Consider the following 16,681-nt stretch of genomic DNA (forward strand, 5'->3'; position numbering starts at 1 on the left):
CACTCTGCCGAGGACATGCAGGTCCTGGGCCTCCTCCACCGCCGCTCCCTCACCACCCAACGCCTGGAGGAAGAAAGCCTCACTTCTGCCTGGGAACACTTCAACCCCTGGTCATCAATGTGGACTTCACCAGTTTCCTCATTTCCCTTCCCCCAACCTTACTCCAGTTCCAATCTTCCAGCTCAGCGCCATCCTCATGACTTTCCTACCTGCCAATCTTCCTTCCTACCAATCCACTCCACCCTCGTATCCAACCTATCACCCTTATCCCCACCTCCATCCACCTATTGCACTCTTAGCTACCTTCTCCCCAGCCCCACTCCCCTCCCATTTATCTCTCCACCCCTGAGACTCCCAGCCTCATTCCTGATCGAAACGTTGATTTTCCTGCTCCTCGGATGCTGCCTGACCAATGCTTTTCCAGCACCACTCTAATCTTGACTCTGATCTCCAGCATCTGCAGTCCTCACTTTCGCCTGCTGGATTAGTGAACCAGAATACCTTTTACAATAATTGATAACTTCACTGCAACACTGTGAGGTCAACTTTCAATTTTATCAATTGTATTAAATTTCACCAGTTGACCACTGCACCACACTCTCTTGATTGTGTAGGCGTGTGCACTTTTCATCCACATACATCAAGGGGATTTTTTTAATGCCAGCCTCTGAATCACTCTGGGCAGAATGAATGAGTTTTGGTGATGATAACAAAATAACGTAAATCATGTCAGAGTAACATTTACATTTTCATGGCACCTTTTCGTCCTGCATTTTTGTGCAGATGATGTTTTTAAACCATGGTTTGTTTCCAGAACTTCTATGTTGTCTTGCTTTTATCGGCTCTTGTCAATGTTTTTTAACCATGGAATAAATTTTGGTTTAAACCAAATATTGAGTGTGATCACTTATTTGGTCCTTAAGCAGACTTTTGGAAATGAAAATCCTGCAATCATTGAAAAAAAATTGGATGTTACCATTAGTGGACCTTCAGGCTGTTCTAGATGACGAAATAATAAAGAATAACCTGCTCCATCCAGAAGTAACAGAAATGGCTCTTAAGTTATATTTAAAATTTGCTAGTGATTTGCTGTGTGTATAAGTTCACGCAACAGATGAAGTTCAGAAGTGATGATTCAATATTTTAAGGTGTTCACTTTTTAGATTTGTTAGGAAGTTTATCTTTAAACAGATGAGTAGGAATTTCTGAATGTGATGTGCATTTTCTCAGTTTCCTTATAAATGAACAGCATTTTCATTTTACCAGTGAAATGGAGGAGCTCACTCTTCAGTTTTGGATAGAAGCAGGTTATCTGAACCACAATTTCTGTAGAAACAAATGCAAGTATGATTGTAAATGCAGGTAGAAATACAGATCTGTGTCTATCAACCCTCTGACTGACTTGAGAGCTTTCTTGCTGCTGATGGAAATCAGCATTTGGAAGTGCTCGGTGTAAGAACAGAACACACAAAGGACTTATAACTAGAAAAGGTTACCCTAGTCTGTCTTTGGCTATTATGAGACTTTCTGCCATTTTCTGGTCTGTGTGGATAAAACAGTGGCTCCTAAAGCTCCCTTTCATTCAGCTGCCTTGTAAATAAAACATTTGGAAAACAAAGCAGAATTCCATGACTGCTTCTTTCCTCTCTCTCACGTGTATGCCTGTGATTCCCAATGCAGCAATTCATCTGGAGGATGTTCTCCAAATCATTTAAGGCGGTTAACATTCAGGAATATGTTCTTAATGGCAGTAGACTATAATCTGTGGAGAAACAAAAGGGGTTTGGTGTCCATGTACACATTATCAATTATTGGAATGTTCACCTCCATCTCAAGGGGGACTGGAATATAAAAGTGAAGAAGAGATATTTCATTGTATAGAGTATGGGACCAACTCCAACTGAGGTTCTGCAGTCAGTGTTGGGTTCTGCTGTTTTACCTCCGTAAAGCTATATTTATCTAAGATTGCAATAGGTTGCAAATTCACTGAAATTATAGCAGAGCTTAAGGGGTTAAGTTACAAAGATGGATTTCATAAACAAGACGTTTATGAGGTTTGAAGACCGGTGGGTTGAGATCTGTAAAACACTAAAATAAATTGATAGATTAGAAGCTGTTTACTGTGGTGGGGAATTATAAAAGAATGAAGTTAGGAATCATTTTTCATAAAGAATGTGGTGTAAATCTGTAGTTCTTTGACTGCAGCTGCTCTGTAAATTGAAAATCTCAAGATTTGGGTGTACTTTTTTTTATCTTAGGTAAACAGTATGAATCAGCGGTAGGTGAGGAGTTGAAGTTGAGGTTAGTCATGATCTAGCACATTTTCTTATGCTCGTGTCCTAAAGGATAAAAGCAATGGTGAAAAATGATAATACATTGCAAGTGAAACTGCCAGTGGTATTCTCATGATAACATGCAATCTCAGTTCCGTCCTGCCCACTTGCATTACTTAAGTTATTGTGCCACACTTAAATGGAAGTCAAAACAGTTTTTTTTAAATAAAGTAGTGTAACTTTTCATTTTTGTGTTGGCTTTAAACCAAATAATGTTTCTCAGCATTCAGATTTTCTGTCCAAATTAATTTTCAATTTTACCAATCAAAGCATATTTCGAGTTTTAATGCTAAGCTGACTACAGACAGTTGAAAATTCTTCATTCTCTTGTTAAATTGTAACTTAACTCTAAAACCTTTATTGTAATATTGAATGATAAAGCAGATTAGTAATATATTGCATTTGTTAAATTAGAGGTTTCTATTATCATATCTGAATAGTTAAACATCCTTATGTAACAAATGTTGATCAAACTGCTTTGAATTTACAGTATTTTATTAGTTTTGATTTATTTTCCATATGCTTTCAATTACTTCTCAATAGACTGTAAAACAATTATGACTTCATTTTGATCCATCAGTGGTAAAGAATCCCTCATATCTGTGCAATGTTAAACCAGTAAAACAGTTAGAAGATTTGAATAGTGAGTACCTGTTGATTTCCCTTCAGGATATCAGAGAAAGTCCTGGACCCTTGAGCTTACTCACAGAATTAAATGCTAAAGTGAAAGTCATGTTTCAGCAACTCCGGCTTCGAATACAGGTGAGTGAGGACTTGAATGGCTTTCTAGTAGATATTTTTACTTAAACGTTCAATGAGAAATGTTAACAATGTAAAACAAAGAACTGTAGATGTTGGAGATGTGAAACAAAAACAGAAATTGCTGGCAAAACTCAGCAGGTCAGGCAGCATCTTTGGGAAGAAAGCAGAGTTACCGTTGAGTCAAGTGACTCTTCATCACATGCTGCTAAAAACCCACCAAATTCAAAATGATAACTCTGATTTCTTCCCACAGGTACAGCCAGACCTGCTGAGTTTTACCAGCAATTCCTGCATTAATTGAAGAAACATGACTATATCATCATTTGAAACAGGCACATAATTAAACTGAGAAATTGTGCTCAATACCTTTGCTCAACAATCATTGATCACTTTTAGTTCGAAGCACATATTGATTTTTTTGGTAAGATCCTGTACCTGTGCGATTTTGGAATCTTTTTAGTTCTGTGTAAGTGACAATTAGCCTTTCTGATATATATCACTAATTGTCTATTCCTATATCGGTTCTAACAGCTAAAAATGAAAACTACAAAATTCTTGGCTTGTTTCCTCGGATTCTATCCATTAATGTCTTTCAGTCTCTTTTGAAAGTATTGTCTGCAACTTCCTAGGATCTCATCCATGTGGCCATTCCTGAGTGAGTTTCTGCAGGAAGTATTGGCTGACAGTTCAACTCTTAAGAATGTTTAACTTAAACTCAATTCTATTCTTGATGTCTGTAACAACAGCAGCAATTTGAGTTTGGAAAATACCTTTAATTACCTCGGATACATAACCAAAGTACATAATAAACATGAGCGTGAATAGTTGAATTTGAGGGGCAGAATTGAAGGCAGAGACATTGATGAAGTTTTCAAAATTGGAAAGAGGTAATGTTTGCATTGACTATAAATACCTCTTTGGGTTCAGTGGTGTCATTTGCTTTCTTCAGTGACCTGTGTGCCTACCTTTAATGGAAATTGGCACCCACTCTTCTGTATGTATTTGTGCAGTAAGAGGACCCAGGAGTGTGATAATGACATTGCCTGTTGAAATGGATTGAAAATTCATGCTCCATACATGAGTGCACCTTCAATCTCCGAGGATGAACAAAGTTAGCACTAGGTAAGGCATCATTTGGTTTGAAGCTCATTGGGCCTCCCCATTTAGTGTCTGTAAAGTGGATAGTAGAGGAAAGAGTTATAGAGGAAATTATTGCACTCTATTAATGTAGAGTTGGATGTTCTGGCTTCTGATGAGTCATTGTTGGGCTTTAAGTGGGTTCATTCATGTACGAACGCTAACATAATTTCCTGATATTTTTGAAGGACCTAGAACAGATGGCAAAGGAACAAGATAGAGAATCTGATAAACAAGCTCTACTGGCTGAAGTAGAGAATCATCGCAAGCAAATGTTAAGGTAAATGATATTTTTTGGTAAGTCTGAAACTCTTGGGATAATTATAGTTTCAAACTTTACAACAGTTTCTCTTCCACAAAATCCTTTACAATCCCAATGACGATCCATTATAAGCAAAGTAGGAAACTAAAATTATTTGAAACTGTATTGCAACTAAAAAGGAAACAAGTCCGAAAGGATTTATTATTTGGTTTAATTGATCCCTGAAAAGTTCAAGCACATACATTTAAACACGTATCAAAAAAATCTGTCATAGAGTCTTGAGATGTACAGCATGGAAACAGACCCTTCGGTCCAACCCGTCCATGCCGACCAGATATCCCAACCCAATCTAGTCCCACCTGCCAGCACCTGGCCCATATCCCTCCAAACCCTCCCTATTCATATACCCATCCAAATGCCTTTTAAATGTTGCAGTTGTATCAGCCTCCACCACTTCCTCTGGCAGCTCATTCCATACACGTACCACCTTCTGTGTGAAAAGGTTGCCCCGTAGGTCTCTTTTATATCTTTCCCCTCTCACCCTAAGTCTATGCCCTCCAGTTCTGGACTCCCCGTCCCCAGGGAGAAGACTTTGTCCATTTACCCTATCCATGCCCCTCATCATTTTGTGAACCTCTATAAGGTCACCCCTCAGCCTCCGACGCTTCAGGGAAAACAGTCCCAGCCTTTTCAGCCTCTCCCTATAGCTCAAATCCTCCAACCCTGGCAACATCCTTGTAACTCTTTTCTGAACCCTTTCAAGTTTCACAACATTTTTCCGATAGGAAGGAGACCAGAATTGCACGCAATATTCCAACAGTGGCCTAACCAATGTCCTGTACACCGCAACATGACCTCCCAACTCCTGTACTCAATACTTTGACCAATAAAGGAAAGCATACCAAACGTCTTCTTCACTATCCTATCTATCTGCAACTCCACTTTCAAGGAGCTATGAACCTGCACTCCAAGGTCTCTTTGTTCAGCAACACTTCCTAGGACCTTACCATTAAGTTTATAAGTCCTGCTAAGATTTGCTTTCCCAAAATGCAGCACCTCGCATTTATCTGAATTAAACTCCATCTGCCACTTCTCAGTCCATTGGCCCATCTGGTCAAGATCCTGTTGTAATCCGAGGTAACCCTCTTCGCTGTCCACTGTACCTCCAATTCTGGTGTAATCTGCAAACTTACTAACTGTACCTCTTATGCTTGCATCCAAATCATTTATGTAAATGATAAAAAGTAGAGGACCTAATACCGATGCTTGTGGCATTCCACTGGTCACAGGCCTCCAATCTGAAAAGCAACCCTCCACCACCATCCTCTGTCTTCTACCTTTGAGCCTGTTCTGTATCCAAATGGCGAGTTCTCCCTGTATTTCATGTGCTCTAACCTTGCTAATCAGTCTCCCATGGGGAACCTTGTCGAACGCCTTACTGAAGTCCATATAGATCACATCTACAGCTCTGCCCTCATCAATCCTCTTCCTCTAAAAGCTCAATGAAGTTTGTGAGACAACTGTTGTGCAATTCACAAAATGTTCAATATTAAATAACTTTTTTACAAAGTAATATTCCCTTTATAATGAAGAAAGAATATTGGATTGGATCCAAAATGAATTGTATTTTGACACGAAACTACCTAGATTCTGACATAAATTACTTCTAAAGATCAGCAAATAAAGATGGGCATTTTGACAAGCCTGAAACAGATGTGAAGCATAAAGCTAGATGTGTGTTCCTGAATTCTTATTGTTCTGCCTCCTGTAATGTAGTTCTTTCGTATGTTGTATTGCATTGTGTTGGCCTACTTTTTTTTAAAACAAGTACACCCAAGTTATCGTTAGAGTATTTTTTTAAGCAAGTGAGTAGGACATAGAAAGGACAAACCAGAGATAGGTGTTAGGAGAATTCTTAAATAGCCAACACCTCTCTTCATTCAGTACTCCCTCAGTTTCACCACACTGAGGCATTCCATGATAGACCACAATTTATGTTCATATAGTTAATATAAAGCATTACCATTTGGATTTTTATTTGTTACAGCACTTCTAAGAAAGGGATTCTTCTTTTATTACCAATATCTGCCATTCCCAAATCTTAGAAACTCCCTCAAAATTCTTTTTGAAACTGTTTCTTTTTGGGAGAATCATTGTTACAAAATTTGAGCTTTATAAAATTATGTTTTGGAATTACATATTTTAAATTGAGTAAATGATTGGGCTCATGTGACCTGTTTTAAAGTCTGACAAATGGTTAGTCTGGCTGGTTTGATTGTTAGAAATCAATGGAAAGCCCAGATTATTTTGGTTGGAAAAAATGCACAGTATTGAATGCAATAGGAGCTGCCTCTGTGTTAAAAATGAGTAAGGTTTGAGTCTCCCAAAGTCTCAGAAAAATGTTGATGCACTTGGTTGTAAATCGTTGTACCATAAACTGACCATTTACTTCTGAGATGGTAGAGATTTATGTTGTTGAGGATAACTAATTAGGATTTATACGTGGATACAGAATTAACATGTTTCACGTTACAATAGGGAAATGGGGCAACAGAAGCCATCTCTGAAATCAAATTACAAGCTTCCTTACAGATAAATGAATTCCAAACAGCAGTTTTTCCTGTGGTTAGAGAAGTGAAAAGCTGCCTGGCTTTGCAAACTACAGCAGGAGGGAAATGGTTTTCATTCAAATACATTCGCCCTGCAACTTTTTAAAAAGTCTGAAAAATTCTGGCATAACTAGGGAAAAGAATAATCAGAATTGGCTTTATTGCTGGTGGTGGATGTAAGATCATCTATGAAAGCTGCGGAAAATGCCTGGAGATAATTGCGGGAACTGATTTAAAGCTGGGAGCAACTGTGGGATGTTTTGATAGAAATAAGTTGCCTATAAAAATATTATTTAGTTAAAAATGTTTTTTTATCATTTGTTGAAGTAAAAATGTTAAAACTTTAAATTTTGTAATGTCATTCAGTTGGAAACTAGAAGTTTGATCCTCTTTTGAAAGGCAACAATCTTGATGGAGATTGTGACAAAGTTTAGGTTCCAAATTGCTTTAGGTGTGTCTGTTTTTTTTGTGCAAAGTAGTTTAAAAAATATGTTCTTGCTTGCACCAAGCAAAACCTGACTTTAAAGAAAATAAGCTTACATTCCAAGGAATTGAATTAATCTGATTAAAACACAGATAACTGACAGTTCTAATTCATGGCTGTTGTATAATGTTAATCTTAGTGATGCTTGGTGGCTCCAAATATGAGCACTTTTTATGCAAGGCTGTCCAACTGACATGATCACGATCAGATTCTTTCTGTTATTTAAATAATCAAATACATCTTCTTCAAGATATGTGTTGCAAAATCTTAATAATCTATTAAACCATTTTATATAACCATAAAGATTTGAGACAAAGCAAAATAAAATTATTCTGTTCATTAGCATCAGTTACAAATCCACAGAAACAATATATATACACAAAGAAAGGGGATGAAATCTAGTATATTCTGGAACATAAAGTTAGTCAATCATTATTAACCAATATGTAAAGAATGCACTGAGTTTTAAAAGTCTTCATCAAGGATATCCAAATTATGGCTTGAGGTTTAGATCTAGATCATGAGCTTTGACACCCAGTCCAAAAACGTACAGCACTACTGCTTTACACTCCTTTCTCTTGTCGTCAGTGCCTGATTCCAGTTTTCTAGACACCAGACCACACTCCTTACCTGTCTGTGCTCTGCTAGTTTGTACCCCAAATGCTTCTCAGTGTGACTGAACGATAGTAAACTGTGTGCAGGAATTCCTTCCTGTTGTGAGTTATTTGGTGTAGTAATAGAAAATAGAACATTATAGTGCAATACAGGCCCTTTGGCCCTCTATGTTGCACCAACCTGTGAAACCAGTCTGAAGCCCATCTAATCTACACTATTGCATTTTCATCCATACATCTATCCAATGAGCATTTAAATGCCTTTAAAGTTGGCAGGTCTCCTACTGTTCCAAGCAGGCTGTTCTGCGCCCCTACAACTCTGAGTGAAGAAACTACCTCTGACATCTGTCCTATATCTATCACCCCTCAATTTAAAGCTATGTCCCCTCGTGCTAACCATCACCATTCGAGGAAAAAGGCTCTCACTGTCCACCCTATCTAACCCTTTGATTATCTTTTATATGTCTCAATTAAGTCACCTCTCAACCTTCTTCTCTGTAACGAAAACAGCCTCAAATCGCTCAGCCTTTCCTCATAAGACCTTCCCTCCATACTAGGCAACATCTGAGTAAATCTCTTCATGAACCCTTTCCAAATGAATCCTTTCTATAAGGACGAGAACTGGACGCAATACTCCAAGTGTGACTGCACCAGAGTTTTATATAGCTGCAGCATGACCTCATGACTCTGAAACTTAATCCCACTACTAATAAAAGCTAATACACCATATGCCTTCTTAACAACCCTATCAACCTGGGTGGCAATTTTCAGGGATCTATGTACCTGGACACCAATATCTTGCTGTTCATCTACACTACCAAGAATCTTACCATTAGCCCAGTATTCTTTATTCCTGTTGCTCTTTCCAAAGTGAATCATTTCACACTTTTCCACATTAAACTCCATTTGCCACCTCTCAGCCAGCTCTTCTTTCACCTAGCCAATTTCTGATCCAAGCTGCTAAATCACCTTCAATCCCATGCCTCTGTATTTTGTGCAATAGCCTATATGGGGAACCTTATCAAATACCTTACTGAAATCCACTATGCCACATCAACCGCTTTATCCTCATCTACCTGTTTGGTCCCCTTCTCAAAGTATTCTAAGGTTTGTGAGGCACAATCTACCTCTCACAAAACCGTGTTGACTATCCTTAATCAACTTATTCCTCTCTTGATGATTATAAATCCTATCTCTTGTAACCTTTTCCAACATTTTACCCATAACCGAAATAAGGCTCACTGGTCTATAATTACCAGGATTGTCTCTACTCCCCTTCTTGAACAAGGGGACAACATTCGCTATCCTCCAGTCTTCTGGCATTGTTCCTGTAGGCAATGACAACATAGAGATCAAAGCCAAAGGTTTTGCCGTCTCCTCCCTGCCTTCCCGGAGATTCCTAGGATAAATCCCATCTGGCCCTGGGGACTTATCCAATTTCACACTTTCCAGAATTGCTAACACCTCCTCCTTGTGCACCTCACTCCCTTCTAGTCTAGTAGCCTATATCTCACTATTCTCCTCAACAACATTGTCTTTTTTCAGTGTGAATTCTAACTAAAAATATTCATTTAGTGCTTCCCCTATCTCCTCTGACTCCACGCACAACTTCCCACTACTGTCCTTGATTGGCCCTAATCTTACTCTACTCATTCTTTTATTCCTAATATACCTATAGAAAGCCTTAGGGTTTTCCTTGATCATATCTGCCAATGACTTCTCATGTCCCCTTCTAGCTCTTCTTAGCTCACTCTTTAGGTCTTTCCTGGCTAACTTGTAACTTTCAAGCGCCCGAATTGAGCATTTACATCTCATACTAATATAAGCTTTCTTTTTCCTCTTGACAAGAGCTTCAACTTCTTTAGTAAACCACGGCTCCCTCACTCAACAATGTTCTTCTTCCTGACATATACTTAATTGGCAAGGACACGCAGTAGCTGTTCCTTTAATAAGCTCCACATTTAAATTGTGCCACCCCCTGCAGTTTCCTTCCCCATCCTATGCATCCGAAATCATGCCTAATCTCATCCTAATTGCCTTTCCCCCAGCTATAACTCTTGCACTGCAGTATATACCTATCCCTTTCCATCAGTAAAGTAAACATAATCGAATTGTGGTCACTGTCACCAAAGTGCTCACCTACCTCCAAGTCTAACACTTGGCCGAGTTCATTACTCAGTACCAAATCCACTGTGGCCTCGCCCCTTTTTGGCCTGTCTATGTACTGTGCCAGGAAACCCTCTTGTTCACATAGGACAAAAACAGGCCCATCTAAAGTACTCGAACTATAGTATTCCCAGTCAATATATGGAAAGTTAAAGGCCCCCGTAACAACTACTCTGTCACTCTCGCTTCTATCAAGAGTCATCTTTGCTATGCTTACCTCTATATCTCTGGAACTATTCGGAAGCCTATAGAAAACTCCCAACAGGGTGACCTCTCCTTTCCTGTTTCTAATCTCAGCCCATACTACCTCACTAGACGAGTCCTCAAACATCCTTTCTGCCACCATAATACCATAATGGTTGATGATGCCAAGAAGAGGAGAACTCTCAAACGTTGCTTTGGGTATAATTTATCGGATTGAAATTGGAGTAAGTATTAATGTAAAACTGCAAATAAGGCAGAAGAAAATTCAAGCATCAAGTTAAGAGAGAGAGAAAGCAAGAGAACTGCAGTTTGAAGTGACCACGAGAAGAATAGAATCCTGAATGAAAAGGAAGAGGCAAAAAAAATCACCTTTACCTAAGATGAATAAGAAAGAGAGTAGCTACCTGAACTGGAGCAGAGGTAAAAGGTGCCGATGCATAAAAGGTTATGAAGAAGGTAACCCTAAATAGGTTACCGGTTGTGGTAGGAGCATTAATACATAGCAATTAATGGGCAATGAGTGCTATCCTACCCAGTGATGGCAACATTCTAAAAACAACTCAAAGAGAAAAAGTTCATCAGGTATCAACAGCTTTGATTATTTGTTAATAGAACACATTTTCATGTAATCATGTGTTTGGAAAAGCAGACTTTGACATTTAGGAAAAAGGTGTAGACCATTTAGACTTTTGATCCTGACTTGCCATTCAGTGAGATCGTAGCTGACCTGTAACCTAACCTCTTATGGCCTTCTTTGCCCGTACATTCCTTAATGCCATTCGTTAACAAAAAAAAGTCTCAAACTTATAAGCTATTGTCATGGTCCTATGGATAAATGCCACAAATCCCTTTTTTTTTGCTCCATTTAACCCTTATAATGTTCACTGTCTGCTAAGGCAGTTCTCTCACTCTACAATTTTTCCAATCTTTATTGTAGATTATTTGCAGCATGCATGTTTTGCCCAAAGGCAGATCTTTGGTTCATAAAAGTAGAATCCCTACAGTGTGGAAACGGGTAATCAGCCAACTGAGTCCATGTCGATCCTCCAAAGCACATCCCACCCTGCCCTACCCCTGTAACACTGCATTTTCCATGGCTAATCCACCTGGACATTATGGGCAATTTAACTTGGCTAATTCACCTAAACTGTGGAAGGAAACCGGAGCACCCAGAGGAAGCCCACACAGACATAGGGAGAATGTACAAACTCCACACAGTCACCTGAGGGTGGAATCGAACCCGGTCCCTGGCGCTATGAGGCAGCAGTGCTAACCACTGAGTCACCATGCCGCCCCATGTTCCATGTTCTCCGTCATTTGCCATCTTTTAATTTACCAATAGCTTTCCTTAATTTTGAAGGCATTGAACATTGTTATTTTCTTCAATCCTGCTTCTCTCTTTCCTTAAAATATACCATTCATTTCATCTCTTATTAATATTTCCTTCTAAAATGTGCCCTAACAGTTTCTCTGCCTTTTCATAAGTATGTTCAACAATTTCCTTTGTTTATTCTTTCGCCTCAGCACTTCAACAGATCTTTTGCATCCTCTTCCAAATCTGTGTTTCAAAGCTACCTTTCCATAATTGTTGTTATAATTCTCTTCTAACTACCCTCATCTTAACATCAGATTGTGTCTTCAGAGCAATCTTTGATCATGGCTTCTGCATAGTCATTAAAGAGAACTGATGATGAACATCTTGTCAGACACCTCTTCAAATTTCACATAGTTTTGACTCTATATTAGCTGCTATCACTTTTCCTGTTTGTCCTATATACACATTCCTTATGAGTGGTCTATGTTCGCAGTCTACTGCTCTATCCTTCAGCATCTTAATCCAGTCAATCAGATGATATGCCTTTTCAAAAGCTACCATATATATAAATCTTGTCAAACTCTGAACTGTGTTCACCAATTAATCTTATGCCACTTGCTTCTCTTGTTCATCATCCTCCCGAGAAAACCTTAATAGGCTTTACAACCTGTTACATTTAGTTATCACTCCCAACCATCTGAGCCATACCTCAGTAATGACTAATGACTTGCAATCCAAGTTGAATTTGAAATTTGCAAGATCTGTTCCTTCTACTTCATCCTAGTCTATCCTTTCGCTCCAGTGTTGCACTTAGGCATTTCCTACTTCTTGCCTGCTGTAATTAGTTTACACTGCTTAAATTTTTACTGTAAAGTCTGTTTCATTTGTAGAGTTCCTTTCTGTCCCAGTGTTGTTGCCAGTGTTTAATGAAATGAAACTCGTCATCCCACACCTCTTTCAGCCTTGTGTTCGCCTCCCTAATTATTACCAAAGTACTAATTTGCACATGGAGAAAGTGAGGACTGCCAATCAGAGTCAAGAGTATGGTGCTGGAAAAGCACAGCAGGTTGGCAGCATTCGAGGAGCAAGAGAATTGATGTTTCGGGCATAAGCCCTTCGTCAGGAATGAGGTTTGTGGGTCGGGCTGAGAGATAAATGGGAGGGGGCTTGGGTTGGGGGGAGGTAGCTGGGAAAGTGATAGGTGTATGAAGGTGAGGGAGAAGGCGATAAGTCAGAGGGGGGAGTGATGGACGAGTCCGGAGGGCGATACGGAGTTGGAGGCTTGGGACTGGGAGAATGTAGGAGGAGGGGAAATGACGAGACTGTTGAAATCCACACTTATTCAGTGTGGTTGCAGGGTCCCAAGGTCGAATATAAGGCATTCCACCTCCAGGCATTGGGTGCTAACGGTTTGGCGGTGGAGGAGGCCCAGGACCTTCATGTCCTTTCCAGATGGGAGGGGGAGTTGAAGTGTTCAACCACGGGGCAGTGGGGTTGGTGGGTGCGTGTGTCCCAGAGATGTTCTCTGAAATGATCTGCAAGAAGGCGTCCTGTCTCCCCGATGTAGAGGAGAGACTGTTGCAGTAGATGACATTGGTAGAGGCACAGGTGAATTTCTGATGGATGTGGAAGGATCCATTGGGGTCTTGGATGGAGGTGAGGGGATGGGCGCAGGTTTTTGCACATGATTCATAATAATCCAGAACTTAGTAGTCCCTTCCTCTGATTTCTCTTCACAGATGCTTCTAGAATTGCTGAGCTTTACCAACAATTTTGTTTAGGATGTCTTGTTTACTCTTTCCTATTTTGTTTATCCCAACAAGGATCCTAACACTGGATCTCTGCCCCTGAGCTACGGTCTGCAAAACTCCATATACTGCAGTTTAACTCCATATACTGCCAGTTCCTATGCCTGTACCTACACTTTTGCTTGCAAGAGATACTCTTTCTCCCCCCCCCCCCCCCCCAATCAACTTGCACTATAACGCTGGACAAAAAAAGTTAAAACACTTACTGTCTCAAACGTTTTTGAACTATGGGCATTGAAGTACAAAACTAAATGTTCTTTCCTTTCTGCATTTAATTCTCACTCTTATCAAATTCCCAATATTTATACCTTGTATATAATGCATTCTGCTTACAACGTGTGACCATTTTGCACGACATGCCTAACATCAGCTGGAGATATTACTTTGAGAAGAAGGTGCATTACCTTACAACATACTGAAGTTTTGTGTTTCTTTAAAGCAACCAAACAGCTTGGCGAAAAGCAAACCTAGCCTGCAAGCTTGCTATAGACAATCATGAAAAAGATGAATTGCTGCACAGTGGTGATTCTTCAATTCGGCACCGGTAAGTTGTGAGTTTTTTTTAAAGTCCATATTATTATTTTGTCTTACAATAGTCTACATATTCACGCTCAGAATTCCTTGCATTTGTTTGTGAAAGGAATTATCTTGATCTGGCACAGTGATAGCTAAAGAAAATTATTGGTATCTTTTGAACAAAATCAATTTAAAATTGCCAGTGATTTTTATTTTTGTATGGATTTTTGATACATTTGTATCTTTTGGATGTTCTCTGAAACAAGCAGAGACATCCTGTGAGTGTTGCTTTCTGTTCTATGACAGTTTATATAGTCCATGAGAAAGTGTAACCAAGCTATTTTTGTTGAGGATACTTTTGCATTTTCATTGAAATGAAACCAAATAACAAAGTACGACAACAGAAAAAATACTGCTGCTGAAATGGTCTAAGTTATTTTGGTTTTAGAAAGATGACGAAGGAAGGCTTGGTGCAGACTGCAAGCAGCATTACAGAGAGTTTGATGAGTATCAGTAGGATGATGTCACAACAAGTGCAACAGAGTGAAGAATCAGTGCAGACACTAGGTAAGGTTGAAAATATTGTGTGGATATCTGATATTCTCCATGTTAACTTATTATAAGGCACAAATGAGGAGTACTTCCGATAGATTATATAAGGTTCTTGCTAGCATCATTATGTGCAGATATAAAATTAAACTCTTTCTTCAGGATGCATAGAATTTGCATGACTGTCTACTATATTAAGGAGATCACCATATATGTGTGTATATATACACTTTGTTCATATGAGACAAGATAATTAATTATGTTTATCATTTGAAATTCTTAGATCTATTTTGTCCAAAGTGACATCTCTCATGGTGAAGTTACATTGAATTTGTTTCTTTAAAGCCTTCATTTTTTTTTAAACTTATGTTCTGTGTTAAAGGGAAAAAAAATCAAGCATGTAGATGTTGAAGGAATGCACACACAGCAAACCAAAGTTTTAACCTGTGTCTCACTGCAATCCTTTCCAGAGACTCAAGTTCACAGAAATTATACACTTACTTCAAATCTTAAGTTTCTATTCAATTGATGTCTTCCAGTTTCTTTTCTGTGGACTGCAGAAGCTATTTTATGATTAGTTTCTGAGGCAGTAACTTTTCACAATTCTCATTCCCTAAATTGTCTCAGTTCTAATAATAAAATTACTTCTATACAAGCTCTCCTGGCTGGGAAACTGCACAGATGATGAAATACTTGCTGTGGTGACTGGACACCTGAATTGACCAACACTGTTATTTTTTTCTGAGCTGAACTGAAGAAGTTATTCTTTGTTCTGAAGTAAAAACAAAACTAATGACTTTGTTCTGTTTAATTTGTTTGATATAAATTCATTAGTATAAACATCTTACCCATTAATATTGCAAGAGTTATCTCAAGCTCTTGATTGTCATCATGTGTTTTTTTTAAGCAACAATATATTTAGGTCACTAAATACATTGTCCTTGACCTTTTTTAAAAAAAATCTTCATAGAATTAACCAAAATCCCTTTGCCTGTATTTTAAAATCCAGCTTCTGAATATGATGCTATATAACAAGGCTTTCATCAATCTCACTGTGTTCACTTAGATACAGGTTGCAAAAGACAGTTTTGTAGATGATGCAAAATTCACCTACAAAAATGCTCTGTGTTGATACATGAGAAACATGGAAAATAAAATCTTGGTTTTACATCGCATCTTTCACATTCAATGGATGTCCTACTTTTCTTCACAGCCAATTAGTCATAGACTCAGAGATGTACAGCACGGAAACAGACCCTTCTGTCCAACTGGTCCTGCCAACCAGATATCTAACCTAATCTCGTCTCATTTGCCAGCACTTAGCCCATATTCCTCTGAACCCTTCCTATTCATATATCCATTCAGATGCCTTTTAAATGCTATAATTGTACCAGCCTCCACCACTTCCTCTGGCAGCTCATTCCATATACTCACCACCCTCTTTGTGAAAACATTGCCCCTTAGGTTCCTTTTAATATCTTTCCCCCTCACGCTAAACCTATGCCCTCTAATTCTGAACTCTCCCATTCCAGGGAAAATACTTTGTTTATTTCACCTATTCATTACCCTCATGATTTTATAAACCTCTATAAAATCTATTTTATAAACCTCTATAAAGTCCTCCCTCTGTCTCTGATGCTCCAGGGAAAACAGCCCCAGCCTATTCAGCCTATCCCCATAGCTCAATCCTGGCAACATCCTTGTAAATCTTTTCTGAACCCTTTCACGTTTCACAACATCCTTCCAATTGGAAGGAAACCAGAATTGCACACATTATTCCAAAAGTGGCCTAATCAATGTCCTGAACAGCTGCAACATGACCTTCCAACTCCTATACTCCACACTATGACCAATAAAGGCAAGCAGATCGGCCACCTTCTTCACTATCCTATCTCCCGAAGACTCCTTTCAAGGAACTAACT

General features: G+C 38.9%; 1 protein-coding gene across 3 annotated transcripts in view; it reads left to right on the plus strand.

Moving 5' to 3' along the window:
* The window catches only part of bnip1b (BCL2 interacting protein 1b), a 29,550-nt gene that overhangs the window by 1,140 nt on the left and 11,729 nt on the right, over window positions 1-16,681 (plus strand). For all 3 annotated transcript variants that reach the window (XM_043703852.2, XM_043703849.2, XM_043703851.2), the window contains exons 2-5: window positions 3,003-3,095; window positions 4,421-4,512; window positions 14,134-14,238; window positions 14,659-14,777. In XM_043703852.2, coding sequence (XP_043559787.2) covers window positions 3,003-3,095; window positions 4,421-4,512; window positions 14,134-14,238; window positions 14,659-14,777 — 409 coding nt within the window. The remainder of the gene's footprint in view (window positions 1-3,002; window positions 3,096-4,420; window positions 4,513-14,133; window positions 14,239-14,658; window positions 14,778-16,681) is intronic.

Source organism: Chiloscyllium plagiosum, unplaced genomic scaffold (genome assembly GCF_037043375.1).
Source record: "Chiloscyllium plagiosum isolate Xiang-an unplaced genomic scaffold, Cpla_swu_hap1 HiC_scaffold_16, whole genome shotgun sequence".
Taxonomy (NCBI): Eukaryota; Metazoa; Chordata; class Chondrichthyes; order Orectolobiformes; family Hemiscylliidae; genus Chiloscyllium; species Chiloscyllium plagiosum.